At 43.3% G+C, this 27,789-nt stretch overlaps 1 protein-coding gene across 1 annotated transcript in view; it reads left to right on the top strand.

Moving 5' to 3' along the window:
- Positions 1-27,789, top strand: part of LOC105892639 (carbohydrate sulfotransferase 8) — a 167,811-nt gene that overhangs the window by 32,920 nt on the left and 107,102 nt on the right. The window contains exon 2 of the mRNA XM_031569119.1: positions 17,338-17,543. Within this exon, the coding sequence (XP_031424979.1) occupies positions 17,369-17,543 (175 nt within the window). The 5' untranslated portion in view covers positions 17,338-17,368. The remainder of the gene's footprint in view (positions 1-17,337; positions 17,544-27,789) is intronic.

The following is a 27,789-nucleotide window of genomic DNA, read 5'->3' as shown; positions in this document are numbered from 1 at the left end:
ATGATGCCACTTTGCTTTTTCGCCTTTTTTAACTAGCTAAATTAAGTATTTATTCCGAGGGTACTTTATGCTGCTTTTGTATGCTCTTAGCCCAATGCATTTCATTCTGGCTGCATAGTCAACAAGTTCCAAAACCACATACGTAGAACTGTTTATGCACTATATGGCGCATAGAGTGCAGTTCTATTATACACATAGCTGTCACACATTACCTGGATCTTCACTCTGTTTTATGAGTAACATGCAATCATATAATGTAGTTCAGTGTGGCCCAGTTGGATCCACCCTATCATCCTATCACTGTCTCAGTATTGCAGTTGCACATAATAAGTGACATTTCCTTTTTAGACACAAGCCAGATTGAAGTAAAAAGGCTTTTTCTGTTGCCTGCAAAGGGATTGTAAGCAGTAGCATGGATTTTGATTGTGCATTTTCAAAAGTGCCTGTGTCTGTGTGCCAGGGACGTGCACAGGAGGGGGCTAAGGTTGCCTGGGCAACTGCCCGTCTGCCCTCCTCGACTCAAGTTGCCCCGCCGAAGGAATAAAAAAAACGACTATTTCGAATTATTATTATAACGACTATTAACGAATTTCATGTAGGCCTAGATAAAAAAAAATCGTGGAATATTTGCGCGGGGGGAGGGGGCGTGGCGGTTAGTGATCGACCCTGACAATTTCACAGTTTCAAGTGATATAGGCAGAATATGCGTGCAGGGGGAGGGGGCGTGGCGGCACAAAAATGAGTGTGTTGCCCTTTTTCTCCAGGGGCAGAGCAAAGGCCCTTCAAAATTCCTGTGCACGTCCCTGCTGTGTGCGCCCACATCTGAGACATCAGCGTCTGTTCTTGAAGTGCAGTAATCGGGCTGCAGGCTCACTTTCAAGCAGGTCAAGGACAGCCGACGTAGTCTGATAATCCCAGGTCAAAGGTTCATTCACTTGTTCCGGCGCTTTGTTATGAAGGCCGGCATGGCGGCCGTCTGTGTGCAAGATTGCTCCATAAAAACCATCAGTGGGAATACCGCCACGTCTCTCCGCTAGACAACCACTGAATTCAAATTCTCCTGATGTCTTCTCCCAGACATCTGACATTCTCTCCTTCTCTCTCACCGTCTGCCTAAACCTTGAAAGACTGCCTCCATCAAAATACAACATTACACCCCATTTTGCATAAACATTGCCAGTTAAACCCTATATTACTTTTCTGATAGCTCAGAAAACCTTCAAATCAGCCGTCGTACAAATACTAAATAATGCTGTGGCAATTTAGCTGGTTTGGTGGTTTTCCACCTCAATTAACCAGAGTTTTGCAGAAGCAGGAGGAGGGTATCTGAGTCAATGTCGCATCTAACAGCATTAATGGTTTAGCCACCCTTTCTCTTTGCTCTGGTTGAGAATGATATGTGTGTGAAATTTGATAGATTCCTGCTGCACACCGTATCACTGACAAGGAATCCACTATTTGTCAGTGCATGGTTTGATCATGATTATTGTTGTTACTGTGTGAGGGATCATGTGTGTCTTTGTGTATTTGTGTGTATGTGAGCGGGAGAGAAAGACAAAAGAGAAAGATTGTAGATGGATAAAGTGAACGATATAAGTCTGATACCCTCCAGGGGGGAGAGCCACTGTTTGTTTATTTGTGCTGGCTCTGAGAGACTTTGTTGGCCTGACAGGAGCATTGATTTTTGAAAATCTTTGCCCATCAGTCATGCTAATCCACATTAATGCTACACACAGAACTATATATTGTCGGGGCAAATCTGATGAAAGGTCGCCATGGCTTTATTTAAAACTCAAAATCGAAATTGTGCAGGGAAATGGCCATGAAAACTCAAGCTCTTTTTAATGACTTCTCAACCAGTAGCTCATAAAGGTTACACTGATGTATGTCTGCTGTCTGCTGACTCCTAGCAATAATAGTGATTGGGCACTAATAACGAATAATAATCGCTTTTGATAATGGGGTTATTCGGAGCCTGAGATTCCCATCATTAAAGAGAAATACATCTGAAAATGTTAAATGTATTATTTCTAAGCACTTTCCAGTGCAATTAATACACAGCACGTTTGTGATGAAAAAGTGTTTACCACTTTCCTGAATTGGTCCTGAAATATACTGGTATTGTGCCTCAACTCCAATTCAGTCTCAATGCTGCATAATACAGATTTGAATGGGAAATATTGACATTATTTGTGTGCAGTCTTTTTCTGAGTTCACTACATTTGTACGGGGCAAATTTAGAGGCCATCTAGACCTGATTATGTGTTGCTGCTGTATAAGCACAGGACACGTTGAAAGCTGAATCGTATTACATGTATTGTACATCAAATCTGGTCAGATCAATGGGTTTTAAATAGATCTTTAAGTGTTCTTTTAGGGCAATAAGCACATGATCCTTTTTCCCAGGTCTGCAGTGCCAATTAATTTATGGGTGAAACATCCAACACTAGAGGAAATGCACATGCTCATAATCTTATTACCAGGCCTAAATAAATAGTTGGGTGGTACAAAAATACATAAACATTTTTCAGTAATCGCTTATGTTAGGGATGAGGATGTGTGCACTTTTCATTAAAACTGTGTTGTGAATTTCAATGTGGGACGTTGCATTTACTTGACTTTTCAGTTGAAGGCCTGTGACTGTTTTCTGTTTTCTTGCCTTTGAAAGGGGGACAAGCAGTGTCTGGCTAATATAATGAGTGTTCGTAAAGCTCATGTGGCTTGTTTCTTTGTGCCATGGTGCAAATAAAACATCAAACAAGTTCTCTGTCTCCTAGGACAAAAACTGTGTGTGTGTGTTTTTCCCCCTCCATGTGGTTTTGTTTGCTAATTGGGTTTAGATACAGTACCTTTATCAGTTAATGAGGTGTACTAGCACTGTGTATAATGCCGGCCTTACTTACAAGGTCTTAATCTGCTTTTTTTTAAAAGCCTTTTGTCAAAGTGAAGAAAGTGCAGAAAATCAATTGACGGACTGGTGAGGGAACAGGCGTGGGTTGCGATCAGTAGCGAGGCTTCACATTACAGAGTTATGCCCACACTTTAATGGAGGGAGCTGATTAAATGGAACAGTGAATGAAAACCGGCTTTCAATTTAATTAAACTCTAATTAAGATTATTATGTACGTGTGCCACAATCATTTTATTGAATATAGAGTGCATAATTCATCGAAGGACGGAACGAAGGAACAGAGCTTGTGTGTGTGTGTGTGTGTGTGGGGAAGGGTGTGTGTGGGGGGGGGGGGGCCTCATCATTTAATGTGTGGTGGTTTCATTAGATGCCCTTCCTGTTTGCGAAACCTCTGCATTTGTGTTTGAATTAGGGCCTTTTATGGAACAGTACCAAGGGAGCACAAAGACAGCATCAGTGAAGCAACCCACGTTGTCTGTCTCATTAGTCGAACCTGTGTCTTGTCAGTTTTCATTTACTCTGAAGGGGCATAACAGAGGAGGATAGACGATACTGCTGTCCGAATCCTGCTAAAAACCTGAGTAATAGAAACATAATGAGCAGGTCTTTTACACCATGATTTACCGAAAAGCTTTCTAATCCAAGTCACAGATTCTTTTAATCCACACAATGTCCAGCAGACCCCGGGAAATTTGACGTGGTGCCTGTGACAGATGATAATGTGGATAGATGTCGAACAGAATAAGAACAGGGACTTTGTTAAGCGGCTCATAAGCCCATACCATAAACGGTTTGTGACTTCCCTCCTGCTAATGTTGTATTCCTTTCTTTTCTCTCTCTTTTTGGCCACGCATGCTGCATAGGTAGTGTTTGATTTTGGTGGATTTCACATCAATAGGCCCACATGTAGTCTCAGACGGCTTTTGGAGCCACAGCCATTAGACTTGATTGTTGGCTCTTTATTAAACTAGATAGATCTCATCCTGACATATTGTGAAAGAAATGTTTCTTTTTAATTATTATCATGATGTGGTTTAGTTTGATATTAGTTAGTTAGTTAAATGGAGGACTAAGCTCTTTCCATTGTTCTGTGAAAGGAAGTTTGAAACTGTGGGAAGAGAAGCTTGGAATTCAGACTGTCATGAAATGTTTAGGTTAAGACTGATTTATTGTCCTAAGACCCATAGTCAGGGTTTTTGGGGGTCTTAGGTAAACATTCTTATCTTTTGGAACCAGGCACGGGAAGTCAGAGCCATGGGTGTGTCATTGTCTTTGTTCTGTGAGATTTTCTTAATAAATGGTCAGGCAAGTTACTCAAGGGGCAGAGTATGTGGGGACAGCGTTCCGAAACCACTACTCTCCTCTGGGCCAGAGTAAATGTCTGTTACTTGATTTTATTCTTGGTTGTGTGTGTCTTACTAACTGAGGTTTAAATACAGTCCTTATACAAAGGGTGAAATAATTCCCTGACAGTTTGGTCCTTCGAGCCGGATTCTCAAGAAAGGACAAGATCGACCGGGAGCAGAAACACGGAAGCCGTACGTCGATGCATCGCCCTGCCCAAATAGTTGGATAGGAAAAGTCCCTTCGCGTTGAATTCGTCGTTGGGCCGGCTGAAGGACTTCTGCCCCCGGGAAAGTCTGCCTTCTCGAGATCCAGATCCAGATGAGACGCACAACAAGAATAATAAGTGAGTAGCCGGGGGTTACTTAATATTCAGACAAATAGCTATACAGAGATCGGGTATCTCTTGAGGTCTGGGACCTCACAGAAATATTTCTACCCTAATCTGGGATTGGGGAGTGTGAATAGGTGTACACCTGAGTGAATGAGAGAGTGCCTGGAGAAAGAAATTAAGCAAAATTAAAACTTTGGAAACTATCTGAGAGCACAAACTCCCGGGGAGGTCCGGATTGATTTATCAATCTAGAAGCTCGGCCTCCGGATATTTTTCATAGACTCAAGAGAAGTATTTTGCTTAATTCAAAAAAACTCACCATAATTAATGAATATGAGATGGTTTGAGGAAAGTAAGAAGGCAAGATGGTTTTAAGAGAGAGAGAGAGAGAGAGGATAAGAAAGTCAATGGAAAGTTAAGAAGAAGATTAAAAGAAAGTGAGGATAAGTGTTATTCTTGTGGAGAAAGAGGGGAAAACTGCAGGCTTGATAAACTATAGAGCTTTTTACGGTGGCCACGTGAAAACTCTATACATTTTATCTGCTTTGTTCATTTGCACGCACTTTTTAGTCTTAAGTGCGTGAAGGGGGAGTTACTAGAAATTATGTAAAGACATAAATAGAGTTGAGCATTTGTGAATGAGAAATTGAGATACTGGCATAGACAGACACTGCGCACGCGCGCAATCCATGTGTCTCATTGAAATAGCCACCAGTGACTGTGGCTGATTTAACAGCACAGGTGGGGAAGGGACACATTGGAATTGTGATCATCATTGTGTATCATCTAATTATCATTGTATCATTATATGATAATGATGGCGATACTGCTTAAATAAAATAATACAAGTGCAGATCGATTTGAGGATGAGGAATTTTGGTCTGATCAACTAAAAAATCTCTATCCAAATAATCGAATTGCATGAATAGCCGCAGGGGTAGAGGCCCGGAGTTAAGATTAGATTAGATTCAACTGTATAGTCATTGCACAGAGTACAAGTACTGAGACAACGAAATGCAGTGTAGCATCTATAATGAAGAATAAAGGAGTGGGATTCAGAAGAATCTCAGAGTGCTATAAATATATAGATATTATAGTAATGAATGGAAATAATTCCAGTGTTGCAAGAATTGTATTTGCAAAAACGAGTTCATTTGTTTCATTAAGAGATTGTTTGGTGCTCCGAAGCGAGACTAAACGAAGATTTGACGGTTTGATGATAGGTCAAGTCCTGTGGGGTAAATCGCAAATGTCCGTGTATTTTTATTCAGGGTGTGAACCTGATAGATGAAATGACGAACTTAGTTGCGTTGATGTGGGCATTCAGTCATTGGAGCAAGATTATTGATCGGAACCTAACGTTTTAAATAGATATTTAAAACTAAAATAAGCAAGTGACCAGTTGTTGGCATAGTTTACTTGAAGGTATTTTGTGTAACATCTGTAAAGAGAGAGCATTTCAAATTGCTGAGAGCGCGACGCACATAAAACGAAAAAGATCATATTAAACTTTCTCTCGTTACCTTAGTAGTGCGCCGTCAGAGGGCATAACAAGAGAAAAGTGGAAATACGAGATTGTGATGTGTTGTGAGCTATTGTATGTGCCAAAGTACTGAGTGACTAACATAGCCCGGAATTATTGTAGATTGTTTTTTAAGACGTAAAATCGCTTACGGCAACTTCGACTTTTTAAACAAGCCTGTGTGGTTGGCTGTTCAGACGGACAGAGAAGCACACGGGTGGGGGCTGTCAGGGGGAACAGAGGGCTCTGGCCTCTGTGCATACTCACACACACACACACGCTGTATTTTAAAAGGAGAGGAGATGAGAAGAATTGTCAACTTACACATATTAGTGTGATTTTATATAAATGGGCAGCGATTAAGAGTCATGGTGATACTTATGTATCAACTGGGGGAATGGTTAGCATAGTACATGAGCACTATACAACATATGGATTAAAAACCTATTAAAAAATTTTTTTTGTATGAAATGTGAGATATGTATTCGGCATAACTCAATTAAATTTCACAGTAGCAAAAGCACTGTGCAAAACAATAAGACCAACTTTTGGTGTGTCACAAATTATACTACAAACTAGGAAATGTAAAGAACCAAATACTGTTCGAGTTTTTTTTTGTGTCTCCACAGATACAAGGCCAGGTGAAGGTGAAGGTGACTGGGTGTTCATCAAAATCATCAAATGAAAGAGCTGGTCTGACGACAGGGGGGAGTGCTACTGTCTACCCCCACTGCCGTTAAAATTGCAGAACGCTCCACCTGGATTCATCTGTCACACTGTAAACTTCGTTCATCATTTTTTTTAGGATGCACCACTAGCGTTGAGTAGGGTTTCGTGCCTACTTGAGGGGGTTGAGAAATATAGCTCTTTTCCGTCTTAACGTCACCTAACTTCCAGGGAGCGCCCTGAGGGTTAGAGATTCTGGTCAACATAGTAGAGGTGTATCTGTGTTTATTGTTTTTCTTGTTTATTTGTGTTTATTGTTTTTCTGTATACATTATATAACTTGGGTAAAACAATGTTTAAACTGTTACTATTAATGATTACTTCAGGGGTAATGTTGGGTCTATGGTCCTCTACAAGTGTAATTGAGAGAATCCATAAGAGGTGGATTTCATATGGGGAAAATTAGACCATGGGGAACGTTACTCATCTGTATTTTACTAATTCATGGTATAGATATGCATCTTTGCAAGCGAACAGACTTGATAGGACCAATTGCTATGTATGTACCTTAATGCCAACATCCTACTTTCACCCTAGACTTAAATCAAAGCTACTCTCATTCCAAGCAATGATCTGTGTTGGAGAGAAGTGTGCCCCAGACAACTGGGGCTACAGTAAGCCATTTTATGATACAGACGATACCCAGGTGCAGGATCTGTGTAACAATACCCACCCACTAGCAGAACTAAAAAACATGCCACAACCTAGCTGTCACCTTAAGTGGCAGTCCATTCCATATTCCTAATGTGTTTTTCTATTAGAGGAACAACGAGAGTAGGCTCTCTGAGACGGAAACAGTGTAATGAAATTGTCATCGATACTGCTATACTGTCATCAAACACTGCTTCCTCAGCCAACGTCGTACCCTGTCCATTGGGAACAGGTCCTTATGTTGAGGTTGGAATGCAGGGCATTGCCACTCTGACAAGGGTACCCCTAAGGTGAGAGAGGTATTGTGGTTGTGTGGTAGTATATGGTACAGTCATCTTCTTCCACACTGGGGTGGCGTAAGCGCCCCCGCCCAGGTCATGGACCATTTTTGTGTTGTTAGTGCTATCTCGCAGGCAGAGTATCTCGTAAGAAGAGATTTGCTGTTGAGAAGCATGACAGCGTGTGGGGGACTGATGTGCTGATGACTAAAAGATTTGGACCACCAGCTCCAAGGTTATTTTGTTTCTGTTTCAGGCCCTATGAGTAGAAAAGTCATGTTAAGAATGGAAACCCTTAACTATAGTTTAGGATTTTGTTAATGCCAACTTAGTTAGTGTATTTACTCACTGCTGCTAGTGGGGGAGTTTTGTGACTGATATCTGTTGTATTTGGATATTGGATTAAATTCATAGTGTCTCTGTGACTGAACCCTTACAGCAAATGAAGGTTGTTATGTGATGCTTTATTACAAGACAAAGTGGTTAATGTTCCGTGGTGAAATCTGGTTGTCTGGGTGACATTGGTGCATGGTGGTAAGTGGTGTTGAAAAGTCTGTTCTCTATTGTAGCAATTTGTATACTTTTTGTATTTTTATGATGTGTATTTCTACATGTTTCTAAGTTCTCATGTCTAGTCTTGTATGTACTTCTGTCTCACTGTGAACTGTTGTCTGGAACCATCAAGATGATGATGCTTTAGTTTAATGATGTTTAGACTAGTATTGTTTTCATGATAAACAGGAGGGAAATGTGAAAGAAATGTTTCTTTTTAATTATTATCATGATGTGGTTTAGTTTGATATTAGTTAGTTAGTTAAATGGAGGACTAAGCTCTTTCCATTGTTCTGTGAAAGGAAGTTTGAAACTGTGGGAAGAGAAGCTTGGAATTCAGACTGTCATGAAATGTTTAGGTTAAGACTGATTTATTGTCCTAAGACCCATAGTCAGGGTTTTTGGGGGTCTTAGGTAAACATTCTTATCTTTTGGAACCAGGCACGGGAAGTCAGAGCCATGGGTGTGTCATTGTCTTTGTTCTGTGAGATTTTCTTAATAAATGGTCAGGCAAGTTACTCAAGGGGCAGAGTATGTGGGGACAGCGTTCCGAAACCACTACTCTCCTCTGGGCCAGAGTAAATGTCTGTTACTTGATTTTATTCTTGGTTGTGTGTGTCTTACTAACTGAGGTTTAAATACAGTCCTTATACAAAGGGTGAAATAATTCCCTGACACATATCTGGACCTGACTCTCCCCCCTGCTTTACCTCAACCCCCCCCCCCCCCTCCTCCAGACCTGTGGATAATTGAATTATGCCATTGTGTTGATATGTTAATTCTACTCAATATAACCTACATATTTATGTAAGATCGTTAAAGAACAAGAAGGTTCTCGTGACCCGTGATTGTAACGTCCAAGATTACTGGGCTACGCATCAGAAAAAAACGGATTCTTTGCTATGCCGCCTTCCCAAGTGGCAACTTTGGCGTTCCATCAAGGATTCGCCAAGAAGGCCATGCTTGCCATTATTTCTGGTGAGGAGAGAGATGCATGACCACAGGTTGCTCCAAGTAAAAAAAACATGAGCAGGCGAAGCTACACATAGACAGTTGTCTGAAGTTCTGTGGTTTTGGGAGGGTGAACATTGCCACTCAACTGGATGAGGAATACAGGCTAGCAGTACGCCGCCACAATGATGAGGTGAACAAGAACCGGCACATCTTAAACCGTGCATGCTACTTGCATTATTTTCAATGCCATAACTTATTTTGCTTTTGTAAAGATTAGTCAATAAATATCGTTGGTTTTGACTTATGTTGCCGCCTTATTTATGTTGTTACAGGATATATCGTGTGTCCTGTTAAGCTATGTTACATCATACAACATTTTGGTAATGTGAATAATGAACAAGTGGGACAATTTATTGTGGCGCCACCTCACTTTTTCTTTTGAAGGCTCATGGAGGCAACTTTTTTCCATAGCTTTCCACCTGTAACTTATGTAGCTAGAGGGGAAATCTTTCTGTTGTGTGCTGCTATCTACTGGACAAAAAGGTATTGGTGTATGAGTTAATCAGCTCACAACAAATAGATACAATTGTCCTGCTTAAGGTACTTACCGAGTGGGTCGCCTTAATTATCAAAAAAATTGCCCCCCCTGAGAATTTTTTCAGGAGCCGCCACTGAACAGAACAATGGAAATATGGCCCTCTGTCACGCACACCTCAGTTATACTGTTTACGACAACGTTTTGTTGTTCTATATGATAATCAGGTTTCTCTGACCCTCTGAGGTGGTTCTCAACTCGTATAAGGTGGAGATGCTTGTGGTTCAGATCTGTTCCACGTGCTTTCGATACTGCACTTTACTGGAATAAAGACAGATTGTTGCATCAACCACTAAAGAAACGTCCTTTTTCTTACAGGGCTATCTATACGTGTTGGGATCCTTGTCCTCTAGCTCGTTAGATCTAAAAGTAGGGCTGATGTGTTGCAGGCTCAGCCTTGCGTGTTGTTCACAGCTCCACCCGACATAGGAGGAAGAGCATCCCCACTGTTTGGTGTTAAACCAGCATTGTTGAGACATGTTCAAGTGTGCAGAGACCGTATCTGCACCCCAGGTGGAACTGGTCATTATCACGAAGTGTGTGTGTGTGTGTGTGTTGGAAAGCGAGAGTGAGACACAGTGAAAGGCCAGAGAGGTGAGGGAGGTAGTCTGTTTAATCCACAGCATTCAGAGCAAAAACAGTAGCTGCAGTAACAACAGCAGGATAATCTACTACTATTCTCTCCCTCTCTTCTCCTCCCTCTCTATCTCCCTCTCTGTCGGTCTTCTCTCTCTCTCTCTCTCTCTCTCTCTCTCTCTCTCTCTCTCTCTCCATATATCTCTCTTTCAATCTCATCATCCTCTCTATCTCTCACTGAAAGTTTCTCAGACTTTGCTCACAAAGATTACTCACAAAGGTCACCTCTTTTCATAAATAAAGATAATTGGTTGCAGAATGACTCTGATTCGACATGCCTCAGTTTCAACTGTCCATCAAATTTTAATCTAAAGTTATAATTATCTTATTGAATGGCCCTTCATGCCACAGACCTGAAATCTGATTCATCGAATTAGTCTCCCACAAAAGCTGATGACTGAGTGGCCAGTTCACACTAAATATACGTCATGAGATCTGTCTGTATTGAAAAGGAAAATGAGCCAGGGTAGCTGTGCCGCCAATAACAAATATTTTGTGCCTGTGTTTGCAGTTGGCAGTTATTTTGGCTCACAGACACTTTTTTGCTGTCTTGTTATTCCATTTTCAGTATTTTTGTCATTATGTTTCATTTACAGAAATATAACCAAAAGACTTTCCCTTCTTTAAAATAAATATTGATGTGTTTTTAAGAGATTTTTTTTCCATCTGAATCTACTAGTCTGCTTTTATAAATGGTAAACAAGTTTTTGCTGTTGGATGATATTGTCATCATATTTCTATCAGTTTCTTTTTATATTGCTCAAGATGCCTTGCATTGTGGGAAGTGTAGTAGGTTTTTGGGAATTTCAGGTCTAAGCATTTACTATACGTCACATAATGGAACAAATTGTACCATGTCTAGACAATCTGTGATAGAATCCAGATGTCTAAACTCAGACCCAATTTGACTACATGCAAGTGATGTATGAAATATATAAAAGGAAGTTCATCACTCACTGTACTTTGGATTGCTTTGATGATGCATCCCCAGCACTGTGAATAAAAGTGCCTTGTACTCAACCAGCCTTTGCAGCGCCGCGCCGAGAGTCTATACAGAGTCTATCACAGATGTAAGACATCACTAAGTCAGACATCTCTCCCTTCTGATCAAGCTGAGGGGCCTCTCATCGTCAGGCGCGGCCCAGCAAAGGCTGGTTGAGTACAAGAAACTTTTGTGTGCGTGCATGCCCTCTCTCTTTCTCCCCCCTCTCTCTTTCTCCCCCTCGCTCTTGTTCTCTCCTGCTAATACATTCTCTCCATTCTCCTTTCTCTCCATCTGATCTTTAGGGCTGTACATTTCTTCTTAACTCCACTTACGAAGTTTCTTACGACATTTAAGAATGCTAAATAGCAGTGGTAAATCGGCCAGATTGTTCTTAAGGGCTGAATTTGTGGGAAATCGTTGGTGATTGCGTTCACATCAATTCTACAGACATCCTCAGATTTAAATAGTTATAATAATAACAAATAGGATAATATTTGTATCATTAACAATTATGTTTCGCATTTATAGTCAAGATAACGAGACAGAGGCATCGTGGTGTCTTAAAATAAATAAAAGCACTACACGAACACTGCAAATGGCAGTGAATAGGCTAAATAAATAAGCGCTGAACTCAATCGCGTGGATATAGCCATAGTGGAATAAAATGGACACATCTACATTCTGCAACAGTACCTCCACCTCTGCACCACCAGTGAAGTTAGGTCTGCGTTTACTCAACCGGTGCTCGCTTTCCGCTTTGACATGATTTTGACCAGTCTGAAGTTGCTTTCGCGTTGCCTGTGGAGTCTGTGGATTGTGCACACGTCTCTTTAGTTGCATGCCCTTATAGGAGCTGGCGATGCGTTTCCGTATGAAAATTCAGGTGCATGAGAACAGTGCAGGTCTTTTCTACAGGCGACAATAGGCGGTTGCCTAGGGCGTCCCTCACAGGAAACTGCACCCAGCAAAATAATAATAAAAATAAAAATAATAATAATTTTTTTTTTTTTTGCTGGGCAGAGTTTTTTGCGCCCCCTTCTATATCTCCAAACAATATTTTGACATTAAAAAAAAAATCTAACATGAGGGTAAAATGAGCCAAAAATCAAAAGAGGAAGGGGTAGGTACCTTAACAGAACATTCTAGCACATTGAGGGGTATGGTTAGAGTGTGTTAGTCCAAGCAACTTCGAGGAAAAAAATAATGAAGAGGCAAAAGCCATCCGGGGTGCAATTCAAGAAGAAAAGAAAGGAAGAAAAGGGAAACGTGCCAAGGAGAAAGGTAAATCCTGTTCCTAGCCAAGAATGAATCCCAGATAAGAAAACTTTCATGAATGCCAGAATTGCCCCGGGCACTTTAGTGGAGTTAAGAGGAAAATATGTACCTTATTATTGAAAGCCTTCCTACTCCCTGTCACATAGTTCTTTAAGGATTTTACAGAGGCGGGTATATCAAAAATGATATGTCCATTTATTATACATTATACGAAAAAAGACATGATTAAAACATTGAGGGTTTTATTCATGTATGTATGTATGTATTTATTTCAAATGTTGGATGAGTGTGGATGAGTGTGGATGAGTGTACTATGTATTGAGGGTTGTGGGATGGGGATGGGGATGGGGGAGGGAAAGGTCTGGGAGGGGGTTAGTGGGTTGGGGAGGGTGTGGGATAGGGGGCTTGATGAGAGGGATATAAGGTAGAACTGAAACTAAGGTAGAACTGAAGGGGTGGGGATAGATGGGGCCACCTTTGCTGAATGGTGTGGGAAGCATTCATTATTAGAAGATAGCTAAAAATAATGGTTTTGTTTGTAAAACTGCATGCTTCCCCAAATGATTTGTGACTATTGTACATTTTGGTACCCTATCAAATTTTCTGTTACCTTCATACCAAATAAAAATAATTATAAAAAAAAACAAAAAAAAAATTGAGGGCCAGCCAGTCATAAATTACACCAGGGGCGCACTCATAAATCCAATAGCTAGTGCAACAACACTACAAATATCTTACTCGTTGCATAGCACACCTGTTAAGAAAGACAAACACGGCAACTTGTCAACAAGTGAGGAATACTGGTGAAAATCCAAGTGTTGTATTGTCAACTTTAGCGAATGGATTGTATGTAATCTTGCTAGTTAGCTAACGCTAGCTAGCCAGTGACGTGTGACGTTCCTTGTTATTGCCATTCAGTCGAAACATCAGGCTATCTTTAGCAAAACATAGTGCAAGTTCAGTTGTACCACAATTTGCATCATTTTCGTTGTGTCATGAATTTGAAATTTGAGTAATTATAACAACGTTAGTTTTGGTGTAGCAAGCTAGCCAGTTTAATTAGACATGATTCAACTAATCAAGAGCTATGCATCTTGGAATGAAAAAAGGTATGTCAGGCTGTCCAAATACACCAAAATGCTTAATAACTACATAATAGCTACATTTAACAAATATATACTTTTGTTATATAATTTTAGATTCACTTTTAAAATATCTGGCACCACCTGCTGGATCTTGCACTCTTGTTCTTGCAATGAATAAAGGTGCAGTACTTTACTGTAGAAATTTGTAGAAAAAAATGAATTTTCCTTTTCACATTTAGGTGAATTCAGTTTTATTCCGTTTCGGAAGAATGAGTGAATAATATGTGCCACAAGTGACCCAGACCTTCTAAGATTGTTGTTTACCAGCCATCAACAGATTAGAAGACTAAAAAAACATTATTTGCAGGCGATTGGGAAGATGAGTGAATGTGACAGACTGTAGTGGAGGTGTGTGTGTGTGAGTCAACAGGGGGGCGTGGCCGGAGCGGAGTTCAGCACAGATGTGACATTTTCTCAGCGATTTTGTTATTTAATTAATGTCTGTTCATCGTTACGATCGTTGTTGTGTTTATTTGAAAGAAATGCAGCCTTACAGGACAAAATACCGTCTGAAAGTTGCAATTCCGTTTTCGCAGAAAATCGTTTGGAAAAAATTAAAGCTATTTTTCGGCGGGGGGGGGGGGGGGGGGGGGGCACCAGGAGTGAAGCTTGCCTAGGGCGCCTAATGTACTAGGGCTGGCCCTGCATGAGACTGCGCGTTCAATTTAACATTCATTGCACAGCTACGGACACTTTGGCAGTGTCGAACACATTTTCAGGCGTTCATCAATCCGGTGGAGATCTTTTCTTAGGTTGGTCTAAGGTTTTCTTAAAATGTAATTCTTTACATTCAACAGTACATTGTCTGATACATCAGTGTTGTTTGCATTTGCTTATTGTCTTCCACTGTTTAAAGATTTGATGAATTATAAAATGTTATCCAATCAATAGGCCCATGCATGCGTGAGGTAAACACTATTTCGCTATGGTATATTTAAAAAAAAAGAATATATAATAATATATAAATATTGTTTATTGTTTATTTGGATCCCCATTAGCTTCCACAAAGTGGTTGCTATAGTCTCCCTGGGGTCCGTCATGAATATACATTTAAGTAAAAGCAGTTCAGGTTATACAGAGAAAAAACATTGCAGTAATGCAAGTAATACAAAGAGAATACATTAAACAATACACATAGAAAAAAAATTCAACACGTACTTAACAAAATTACAAAAACGCAAGAGAAATTAACAAAACACAATTAGACTTATGATAGCCCAAAAAATCCTCATGTATCTCTTCTTAAAAAACGACGTCTTAATGACCTCTTATATGTGGCGCTATTCTTTCTTTCTCATGTCTAAAGGCAGTTTATTCCACCATGATAACGTTTGGTGCATTTCCATGACATTTGTATGGAAAAAAAACTATTTAACGCTAATCTGGCTGCTCTGTTTTGTGCAACTTGAAGTTTCAGACAGCACTAGACCAAACGACTGGGCAGTACTCCAAATGTGACAGCAATAAACCTGACAACCAGTGGCGTATCAGCCCCCCCAAAAGTTTCCTTAGCCCCCCCCCCCCCCCCCCCATTTTTATTTTATTTTGAGATCGTCAAATTCACACCGTCTTAGTGCAGTTATTTTGTTTAATTTTTAGAGTTAGAAATAAAATAGTCTCGAGTAGCACAGGAATCCCGCCTGTGATTGTGGTGGCAAGCGCACGGCTCTGTTTGGTCGTGAGTCAGCCTCGCAAGCGTGCAGACAGACGGTGATAACGTCTAGTAAACAGCCTTGGATCGACTGTCCGACCCAAGCTGGTGAAAGCTGCCATAATCAGCTGCTGGATATAAAGGTATAGCACATGAAGTTTAAAATAGTAAAATAAACTAAATGGTTAAATCACAAGTAAATCATAGATTTCATGGCTCTCTTTTATCATGCCAGTTCATTGATCCTGTGGGTATGCTACCCTACTCAGTAGCTCCGCCAGCTATAACTAGCTAGTGAACTTTAGCCTACAACGTTAACCTACTCACTTGAGCTGCAAATCCCTACCATGCTACAGTATAATTAGCACCTATGATGTCAGTCTTCAATATGTTTATTGTTGTGCCATATTTTAAATCTAAATGTGTTAATTTCTCTTCCTAAAACCCACTAGAGGACACTATTTAAAAGGATATTTTCAAAAATGTCTTACGGGGGAGCACGCCCCCAGACCCCCCTACATTTACTGGGTCACAGGAAAAGTAATGGTTTTTATCTAGGGGCTTAGCCCCCCCAAAAGTGGGAACCTAGATCCGCCCCTGCTGAAAACATCAGCCATAATGTTGGAAGGAACATAACCAATACTTTTTCTTGCACAGGCAATGCCTTTCCCCATTTTTGTGAGAATATCATCAATTTCATCTGACCAAGAAAGCAGATTATCCAATTTGACTCCCAACTGTTTTGTTTTGGTGACCTGCTCTATAGGTATATCATCAATTGACAGAGTTAGTGCTGATGAATTGTCAAGGGTGTACCTATTTCCAAAGACATGTATGTATAGGCCTAGGCCTATATATAAAAATAAAATAAAAAATATTTTTTTCACTGCTGTTATCTGCTTAGATAAAAAGTGAAATGTTATTCCATCAATATGTTTTTATGTGAGGTAAACATTATTTTGCTTCACAATAATTATATATTCATTATTTTGCACATTTTACAAAACGATCATTAAAAAATCTATCCTACATACTGTCAAGTAATGCCAAATGTAATACAATGACTATCTAAAACTCTTGTGATATTAGTACTATATGATTTTAGAGGGTTAGTCCAAAAGCATATAACATTACAAATAGCTATAAGCCTATATGGTTTAATTTGGGATGAGATTATGAAGGGGTCCTTGGAAAATGTTCTGCCCTATGAGGGATCCCTGGCCCCATATAGTTTGAGAACCCCTGGTCTAGATAATCTGTCTGGTTTCAGTTGTGATAGAAACCAGATGTCTAAACTCAGACCCAATTTGACTACATGCAAGTGATGTATGAAGTGTATACAAGGAAGTGCATCACTCACTGTACTTTGGATTGCTTTGAAAGTTTCTTGTACTCAACCAGCCTTTGCAGGGCCGCTCCTGACGATGAGAGGCCCCTCAGTTTGATCAGAAGAGAGAGATGTCTGACATAGTGATGTCTTACATCTGTGATAGACTCTGTATATGTGTGCGCAGGCGCCCGTGTGTGTGTGTGTGTGTGTGTGTGTGTGTGTTCAATTGTGTGTGCCCACTCATATACAGGGGGTTTAGGCCCTGTACTCTGTAAAGCAGAACATTTCATTGTTTTGGTGCTATATAGATTAATTGAATTATAAAATCTAAAACACTTCTTTGACTTGCAAATCATGTGGTGAGATTGTATGATGTAGATCCCATGCTGATAACAGTGCGTGATCATACATAGATACTCATCACTTCTCCACCTCCCTCACTCCCCAGGTAAGCCGGCGAAGCGCGGCCGGGACGCAGCATGTGCTGGATGGAGTGTCGGGTGGGGGACGTCCTGCGGGGTCGGCGGAGAGTCCGTGTGTCGGCCATGAGTCTGCCCTGCTCCTTCTGGTTCCTCCTGCTGTTCGGCGCCGGGGGCCTGGTGCTGTTCGTCCACCTGCAGGACCTCTCTGAGATGGTCCAACAACAGGGACCAGGTGAGTGCGTGGCGTGGTTGTGTTGTAACACAGCTCATGTGACTTGTGTTGTGAGATGCACAACTCAGCACCAGTCAAAAAATCTGTATCCTCGGACACGGGAGGCGGGCGTGTCAACTAAGGGGGCTGAAACCCATGACTATTAGGGTCTGTCACTAGCACCGCTCTGAAGGTGTCAGCAGCTGAGGTCTGGACACTGAATCAGCAGAACTAGCACCTCCCTTTTGCTGGGCAACTGTCCATCCTGCCATGGGCCTTGTTTCCACAGTAGCCGCAGGGCTTCGCGTGATCACGGTATTCGACTGGCTTGTGAGCGTCATCTCCTTTTGTTCTTTCTTGGCGCCTTTCTTGGCACCTTAGATAGTAGCCGCCGCCATCGGTATGTGAATAGGTAGATGTCTGAGGCATTCATCTGTAAAGCTTTGAGTGCTCTATGAGTAGAAAAGCACTATATAAATGCATTCCGTGTTGACTGAACAATCAAGATTAGAACAGTCCAGAGTTGTATATGAGTAAGTGACTCAACACAGGAACAACGATAGAACGTGTGCGTTTGTGTTTCATAGGCTACTCTATGGATTTTAATTGAAAGATTCTGGCTTACGACTATACTTGTACTTTTTTCAACTTGTCTCCCTCAGCAAACCCGTCCCCACCCATCTATGTGCAAAATGCAGACAATCCAGCCTTGCACTTTCAGAGAATTTATTGAATTGCATCATGTCCTGCCATAAGTGGCTCCTCCTGAAAAACTTGTTCTCTCAATTACAGATACTCATCAGTACAGACTAATCAAACCAACCAAATTCCACTCCAAACAGTAGAGTCCCAGTTAGGACGCTAAAATACTTCTGCTCATTCAAAAACATATTTACAGCCCCAAAGATCAGATGGAGAGAGAGGAGAATGAAGAGAATGTAAAAGCAGGAGAGAACAAGAGAGAGGGAGAGAGGGAGAGAGAGAGAGAAAGCGAGAGAGAGAGCACCACTGAGGGCGTGTCAACTAAGGGGGCTGAAACCCATGGCTATTAGGGTCTGTCACTAGCACCGCTCTGAAGGTGTCAGCAGCTGAGGTCTGGACACTGAATCAGCAGAACTAGCACCTCCTTACTCTGTTGGGGGCGATAGTGATTCAGGAGGTACAGGAGTCGTTCAGTGATCATAAGGTTTGCTAGTTTGATCCCGACTCTTCCTCACCAAGTGTCGAAGTGTCCTTGAGAGAGACACTGAACCCCCAACCACTCCCGATGTGCAGGCTGGCACCTTAGATAGTAGCCGCCGCCATCGGTGTGTGAATAGGTAGATGTCTGAGGCATTCATCTGTAAAGCTTTGAGTGCTCTATGAGTAGAAAAGCACTATATAAATGCATTCCGTGTTGACTGAACAATTAAGATTAGAACAGTCCAGAGTTGTATATGAGTAAGTGACTCAACACAGGAACAACGATAGAACGTGTGCGTTTGTGTTTCATAGGCTACTCTATGGATTTTAATTGAAAGATTCTGGCTTACGACTATACTTGTACTTTTTTCAACTTGTCTCCCTCAGCAAACCCGTCCCCACCCATCTATGTGCAAAATGCAGACAATCCAGCCTTGCACTTTCAGAGAATTTATTGAATTGCATCATGTCCTGCCATAAGTGACTCCTCCTGAAAAACTTGTTCTCTCAATTACAGATACTCATCAGTACAGACTAATCAAACCAACCAAATTCCACTCCAAACAGTAGAGTCCCAGTTAGGACGCTAAAGTACTTCTGCTCATTCAAAAACATATTTACAGCCCTAAAGATCAGATGGAGAAAGAGGAGAATGGAGAGAATGTAAAAGCAGGAGAGAACAAGAGAGAGGGAGAGAGGGAGAGAGAGAGAGAGAAAGCGAGAGAGAGAGCACCACTGAGGGCGAGTGTGTCATCTGTATGAATCTGTCATCAGTATTGGCAGCGCTCACAGACAGCGGCGCCTGCTTCTCCGTCAGTAAGAGGCACTTATGCCGAGGGGGCTCTCCCCTCACACTAATATTGAACTGATTACCTCAGTGCTCTCAGGGATGCCATTCCTCCCCGACGACGCTTGTTTTTGCTCCGACCCACCAAAACGCACCATTAGCCCAGTGGCACGCCGGAAATAGCAGGTCCAGGCCCTGTCCATTACACCTATATTCCCACGGCTAAGCAGCCCCGGAGGCCATGGTAACGGGGGAGATGATACGTCTGTTCCTTGATAACACAGACCGAGCCAGATCACAGAGGCTTGATGGGAAAATGCGAGTGTGTCTGATAGGCCTGGTTAGATAATGAGGGTTATTTACAGAGGTTTCTTTCATCGAGTGGCGAGTGTGTTTGTGTGTGTGTTTGAGTGTGTGTTTCAAAGATTGTGTGTATGTGAGTGTGTGTTTAATCCTGTTTCGGTAAGATCCAGGATGTTTCATAAGATGTCTTGTCTGTTCGGGGCCTTTTTGATGCAGAAGAAAGTGGCCTAGCATTCCATCATTTTTACAATTGTATTCATTCGGGTAAAAAAGATATGGAAAGATGTGAGGACATTTCAGCATGCTGGCGAAAACCCCTTAAGTCTTCAGCTGATGTCATTCTAGCCCCTAAAGATGAAATGAGATGACCGAACTTTGCTGCATCAAATAATTTCACACTCAGATGTTTTTTGTGGGGTTTTTTCGGGCTCTCTCTGTGATATCTTATTTCCCACCTATCTGTCCCATAAAGCCTACAGTGTGGAGTTAAGTGGATGTCTGTTTCTATTTCCTTCACTCCAGCACTCATCCGATTTGTTTGGCCTCGGCAAAGTGCCCCCCGCTCCCCCCATTGCCGAGATAAGGCCTCACAATAGCAGAGTATGAAGCTGCGGTTTTACGGCCAGCCATTTCCCAATGATCTCTCCTCAAAAGAGTTGTTTTGTGGAGTGGTGTGGAAAGGCAGTTGGAATATCCCTAAGGCGGCAGATTCGCTGAATGGAGTTGCAGCAGCCAAAGTAAATTGAGGGCGCGAACTTTGACCTGTTGTGATGCCTCTGCTGTGAGTACACAGATATAAGCTTATATACTGCAGTGTGCGCCGTAGAGGCCACATTGAGTCTGCGCCCCAAATCTTGCTGTGTGTTGGTCTGTAGGCCCTAAATCATCAGAGCATCCTGTGTGTACTCTGTTCATATCCTTACTTGGGTGAAGATCATGGCATTTATTTATATATATATATATAAATATAAACACACACACACACACACATACATACACACACAGGCTAGATCGGAGTTGCACTCCTACTTACTTAATATGTGTGTATGTCTGTGTTGTGTGTGTTTGTGTGAGTGTGTGTGTGTGTGTGTGTGCGTGTGTGTGTGTGTGTGAGTGTGTGTGTTTGTGTGTGTATATCTGTCTGTGAGTGTGTGTGTATGTCTGTCTGTGAGTGTGTGTGTGTGTGTACGTGTGCATCTGTGTGTGTGTGTGTCTATTTGCATGTGTTGACTGTGAGGTACAGTAGATGCAGACCGGTTGGTGCAGTGGAAAATTCTGACTAGACCCTGGTCGCACACTGTTCTTGTGTTACCGTTGATAATTGAACAGAACTAATCCATCTCTTTATTCCCTTTCCCTTCCTGCTAATCACGGCGTGCAGGAGGCCGTATTGACTCTCCTTCGTTTCAGCATGTAATCCACTGAGATCCTGCTCAGTGTTTGAGTGAGAGTGTGTGAGAGAGAGAGTGTGTGAGAGAGAGTGTGTGAGAGAGAGAGTGTGTGAGAGAGATTGTGTGAGAGAGAGATGAACAAAACAAGGGCCCTGCGCCATGTGAAATCGTGTTGGGAATCGTTCCACACCCATGTGAGGCAAATCCCATCAAATTGCCCTTGACGCATCTTAATGATCCATCACATGGTATGTCATACACAGCGAGAGAAAAGCCACCTGCCTGGTCCCCTCCACAAGCGACTGATGCTGGTGAGTCAGTAGTCATCAACTGTGGAGAGTTTCACCTCCAACTTCCCATCAGGCTACTCATGAGTCAAACTAACAGAGGGATCACAGATCAATGGTGAGATGTAGGGGACAGCAGCGGCAACGTATTGATCTGTTTAATTACACCCAGTAACAGTTCGGAATACCAGCCAATGGAAGGAGAGTTTAAGCTACACTGTGCTTACAGCAGGAAAATAGATCAGCACAGTTGTGATCTTTGCACAGACATCCCCTGGAGCAAACTCCCCCAAGGATGCATTTTCCTCCCCGCCCCTGCCCCCGCCCCTGCCCCCGCCCCAGGTGACTCTAATACCCCTGCCCAGAGTCCTCCCCTGCACGGGCTCAGAGCTGAAAAGTACATATTGTTTCCAGCTGGAAGGCAGAACTTGATCTTTCGCATACAAGAGGTCCAGTAATCCTTTAAGCCAGTGCTGTTTGCAGAGTCTAATTTGGCTGCCTCTTAATGTAATTAAATTGTGCTGATGACCCAGAGCTCGGAGGCCCAGCTAATGCAGCTGGAAGCGTCCACATAGGTAGGGGATGGGGGGGGGTTCCAACTGCACTGTACACTTCATATTTTTTCCCATGCTCTCTGGCTCAGGAAACAAAGACTGTCTGTGTTGTTTTGGCAGTGAGCTCATATTTTCTCCATCACGTGCCTTAGAGTTGGCTATGGTAAAGCAAAACTAATTTTTGTTAGCCTTGGCTGGAAGGTATCCCTGACCACATCTTCGTAGGGCTGATGTTTCACGGTGATTTATCACTGCTGTTTTTGCACTCTGCCAAACTCCATTGTCACCATAGTGAATGGAAACAACCACAAGCAGGTGTCAAAGGATACTGGCTGAAGAAAAGCACCAGGGGAGGCCTGATAGGTTACAGGAAAGCCAGGCTTAACTGCCCAAGGCTGAACACACCTGGTCCAAATCACCTGAGCCCACATAGGCAGGCACACAGGCTGGAAATCCCATGACAACGGGAAGGCTGGGTGCCGAGGTCGCTTAGCTGGTTAACCTCGGTTGCTCAGGGGCTTCTGTACCGGATCGCTTCAGATGGATGTGATGAGAGAAGAAGGGCAGATTCCCTTTGCATCCAAACACACGTGCAAACACACACACACACACCAAAAACACAGATACACATTCACCAAACACACAGATACACGCACACACACAAACAAAACTATGTTCCAAAACAATTCAGGTTGCCGGAGCGTAACACAATATATTTGCCCAAAAAAATTATTTCTCGGTTTATATCTTCAGGTTTAATACAAATCCAACCGGTCTGAAAGGTCAGCACTGAAACCCAGTGATGTTCAGTGTTCTGCATTTGAGAGAATTGCTGCAGCCATCTCTCTCCCTCTCTCTCTTTCTCTCTTTCTCTCTCTCTTTCTTTCTTTCTCTCTCTGAGGGACTCGCTGGCACAGGGAGAGAAGCACAGCCCCAAATCCCATTAATGCAGGACTGAGACTCAGGCCAAGCAGCATGGCTGCCTCCTGAATACCATCCTCTCCTCCTCTTCCTCCTCTTCCTCATGTCTCTCACATGAGGTTTGGGGGGGAAGGGGGGGTTGGAAGAAGAAAGAGAGACTTCAAAAACAGCCGATCCGGTGCTACCCACTAAACCGTGAAAGTCAAATGAATAGAAGAAATATGAAACATGGGAAGGCCACGTTTAATAGGGACAGTGGGGAGAGCTTGCATGACGAAGGTGCTGTGATATCAGCGGATGACTGAGTTTTAGCGATGGTAAAAGTGTGTGTGTTTGGAGGGCGTTATCGCCAGCTTCAAACACACACACGTGACACGTCTGAGAGCTGTCAGCGTGGCTGATCCGACCCCAGGCTGGTCGCCATGACCACTGTCACAGCTCTGCCGAGGAGAGCCTGCTGGGCCACAGAGGAAAAGAAAAGAAAAAGTAAAAGAATAGGAGAATGAGAGAAGAAAAAGAGGAGAAGAGAAAGAGTAAAAAGCACCAGTGGAAATGAAAACAGGGTGTGGACAGATTGGCAGATGGCTCCAGCTGAGAGGTGGCTCTTTGAAATCTCTTTTGAGGGCTGCCATCAGACAGGCCGCCACTCACTGTTTTTAATCTGCCTCTCACAGGGGATTCTCCACTGGCACACAGGAGGGGTGGGCAGGAGGGGGCAGGCACGCCCCTTCATCTGACAGACACCTGTCGGAGCACAAGAGTGTGGCATCACACATACACATACACGTACACAACAAACACACACGGATGCACACACAGACACTGCTGTCCACGTGTATCTTTTTTCACACACATACACAAACTCACACACAGGCTGGGAGACAGAAATACCGTATACGACAGCTTATGCTCAATAGCCAGCACACACACTATGGAATGCACACACACACAAACAGACAGACACACACACACACACACACACACACCACACTTTCTCTCTCAAACACACACGTATACATACACACATTCTGTACACAGTCATATAAAAACAGAGACGACCTGTGCAACCCAAGCACCTGAGACCCTTGGCAGGCTTCTCTCCATGCCCATGCCTCATGCTAACCCAGAGGCAGCAGCACTGACAGTCTGGCCAGCAGCATCTCTGAAGTGGCTCTGCCTCAGGTGCGCTACATCGCCCCTATTAGGTGCCTCGCTCACTCACACACTCACACACATACACACACACACACGTGGGCACACACACACACACACACACTTCGCACACACACAAATATACATACATGCGCGCACACACACACATACACACACACACACACATACATACATGCACACACACACACACACAGGCTAGAAATAGCTGTGAAAGCAGAAGGTGAAGGACGAGGCTTCTCTCCTTTATGTGTGAGCGGATAAGAGGGAAGATTGGAGGGATGAAAAAAAGAGTTGCTCCATGAGAGGAAGAAAGAGAGAGAGAAAAAGAGAGAGAGGAAGGGAAGGAGAGAGAGAGAGAGAGAAAGATAGAGAAGAAAAGGGAAGGAGAGAGAGAGAGAGAAAATAAAGAGAGAGGGAAGTGGAATGAGGGAGAGAGAGAGAGAGAAAGCGAGAAAGAAGCGCAAGTGGGTCGTCCCCTCGGCTCCCTCTGTTATACTGCCACAACCAGGCGCACGATGAAGAAGCAGAGTAGAGAGGTGTGTGTGTGTGTGTGAGTGGTATCTTGGATGTGGCCCAATTTCATTCAAATGAAAGGCATCTCTGCTGCCCAGCCCTTTACAGCGCTCTAACTCACTTGTGCATAGTGTGCGTGACTGAAGCTATACTGGAGAAGGACCTTGACAGCAATCAATACTACAGTATATAGGCGGCCGATTTTAACCGACTTACTACGCCCCACACCGCATTGATCCCCACTTCTTCTCTGCCTCATTTGTCTGAGCAGGATCTACTGAAGATGAGGAGGGATGAGGTGTGTGAGTGTGTGTCTGTATGTGTGTGTATGCATATAACATGTGCATGTGTGAATTTGTCATAGCCTCTCTGTGTGTATGTATATGTGTCTGTGTTTCAGTGTTGTGTGTGTGTGTCTGTCTGTGCGTGATTGTGTATATATACTGTATATGTGTGTGTGTATGTGTGGACAGGTGGAGCCAATTGACGTGTGCTTCCGGCACAGGCGTTCCAATGAGACTGTACATTAGTCTTTTGTAATTAGTACGAGCAGGTGAGCTGGCGAGGCGGGATACGCAACCGACCGCGACGTGCTGCGCCTCACGGTGCCACATCGCGCCCGTCGTCATTAGTGATGCCATTCTGCCACTTATTCAGTTTGACAGGGTCCTGGCTGCCCTCGTCCCCGGTGCTCCCCCCCCCCCCCCCCCCCCCCCACGTCTGACAAGCGTTCCTCCACGGTCTGTGGCGAAGAAAACAAAACAGAGACATAATGCGTTTGCCTCGCCATAGGGGACCCCAATTAATCAGCGGCGGATTGACTATCAAAGGCCCTTTTAATGAGTCCTAGACATGAATATACATGTCTAATGCACGGCCAAAAGACGGCCGGTTCCAGCTCCCACACAGACCAATGGCTGAAAATAACCACCAGCATGTCGGGTGTCTCTTTTCACGACTATTGAGAGAAGCGTGAGAGACAGACAGAGGGAGAGGGGAAGAGGGGGAGGGAGAGAGAGAAAGAGAAACAGACAAGATTGGGCTCATATCAAAGGGAATTCTGAATGTGTGATATTATTTCAGTTTTCTTCCCAGCATTTTTATTTTTTTGTATCCCAGGCGGATTATAAAGGCATGAAAGAGAACAGAGTAGGTAGAGTTTCCCAAAAAGAACACACACACACACACACACACACACACACACACACACACACACACACCCATAAAGGTGATGTAATCAGCCTGTTGCATAACCATCACGCTCACTGGTGGGATGCTGCACCCCTCCCCTCCCCAGCCCCACCCCACCCAGATCCCTCAATTTTCCCTCAATCCCTCAACTTTCATGCCCCCCTTCAAAGTTCCTCATCTCCCATCAGAGAGTTTGTCTGTCTCTGTGGCGTGTGCTTCAGAGAGAGAGAGAGAGAGAGAGAGAGGGAGAGGAGAGAAAGAAAAAGTGGGAGAAAGACAGAGAACACATTGTGAGAACACATGTCATTGCCGCGACTCCGGCTCCTAAGAACGGCTCACAGCCCCCCCCCCCCCCACCCCCACCCCCACCGCCCAACAGGCAGGAGAGACAGACTGTAAAAAAGATTCTCAGAGATGACATGCGGGGGAGGGGGGAGGGAGTGAAGGATGCAAGGAGGAGACGGGAGGAGAGAAAGAAAAGAAAAACAGGAGAGTGCTTACATAACCACTTCCCTTACCACCGAGTGATGTAGTTCTGCAGGAAAAGAAAGAACCACAAAAGAGAGAGTGGAGGGATATTCAAAGATATGAAGAACAGCGAAGGACCATATTTAGTTATGTTTTCTCATAACGCGACTCTGGCAAAAATATAGGCCACATTATTGTTAGAGACAAGACAGAGCTATTTGAAGGAGCGTCATACAGAGCAGTGCAGCGGTGAGAGCATGTTGTCCCTAAAGGAGCAGTCTGCAATGTTTATGTAACGGAGGACACCTGAGGCAAAACTAGCGTTATTGAAAAGGAAAGACGATTTCCAAAAGCTGCTGTGCCATTCGAGGGGGAAGGGAAACATCAGCAGTTATTATAGGCGCTTATTTCCCTGGTGTGCCTCAGAGTAAGACAATTACGTCATGGGATGGACAAAGTGGAACAAAGAGCTCAATCAACTCATAGTGTTTGACCACACTGTACTCAAGAGCGTCCCGGGCTGGCCCACAAAAGGTCCATTAAGAAGCCTCCGATCATCAGTCAGTCTGAGCTTTTTTTTCATTTGAGGAATCCTCACATAAACACACACTCACATAAACACGCACACACTCACACGCACAGACACATACACACACACTTATATCTACTTACACAAGAACATACTAACATATATAACACACTCACATAACCACACACACACACCACACGCACACATATACAGACACCTGACTGACTGGAGGTCTGCTGATTCTGTTGCTTCGTAATCCCTACACAAGATGGCCCCTCTCTGTAAAGTGGCCTCCCCTGGGTGAAAAGGCTCTATCTACTGTCACCGCAGAGGCCAGGAGGAGAGAGGAGTGAGAGAGAGTGAGAGCGAGTGAGAGAGAGTGAGAGCGTGGTCGGAGGGGAAAAAAAAGAACAAAAGACTAAGCCCTCCCGCCATCCAGAGTGATAACAAGCTGTCAACTTCTAAAATGTAATCTGCTGACTCCGGGAGGGAAGTGGCCCTGTCTCTGGAGTGAGTGAGGCTCAGCGATGCTTATCTTCTCAATGCCCTGTCATGATAGAGAGATGGGGGGGGGCATTAAGGGATGGTGATCCAGTCTGATTCAGAAAAGAGAGGAGATATGAGGAGAGATATGTGGAGGGAGTGAAAGACTTGTAGAATGAATGAAAGATGGAGAGAGAGACAAGGGTGAATACAGGAGAGAGTTCCACTCCAATCTGACCCCAGTGTCCAGGCCGTCATAAAAAGGAGACATGTGATGCATCATCCTCCTTTTCAGCACATCAGCACTCATATTCATAAAGTATCCATCTTAAAGTGAGGCGGCGAGAAACAGAGACTGATAAAATATCTGGTGATGAATGGGAGAATGGCTGCCGACAGACGATCGGTAATAGGTCATTACCCCTGACAATACTGACAAGCAAGAGGGTGGCTCCCTGCTGTCAATGGAGCGACTCTCCTCTCTC

Source organism: Clupea harengus, chromosome 6 (assembly GCF_900700415.2).
Source record: "Clupea harengus chromosome 6, Ch_v2.0.2, whole genome shotgun sequence".
Taxonomy (NCBI): Eukaryota; Metazoa; Chordata; class Actinopteri; order Clupeiformes; family Clupeidae; genus Clupea; species Clupea harengus.
This window is presented reverse-complemented; position numbering and strand designations above follow the sequence as displayed.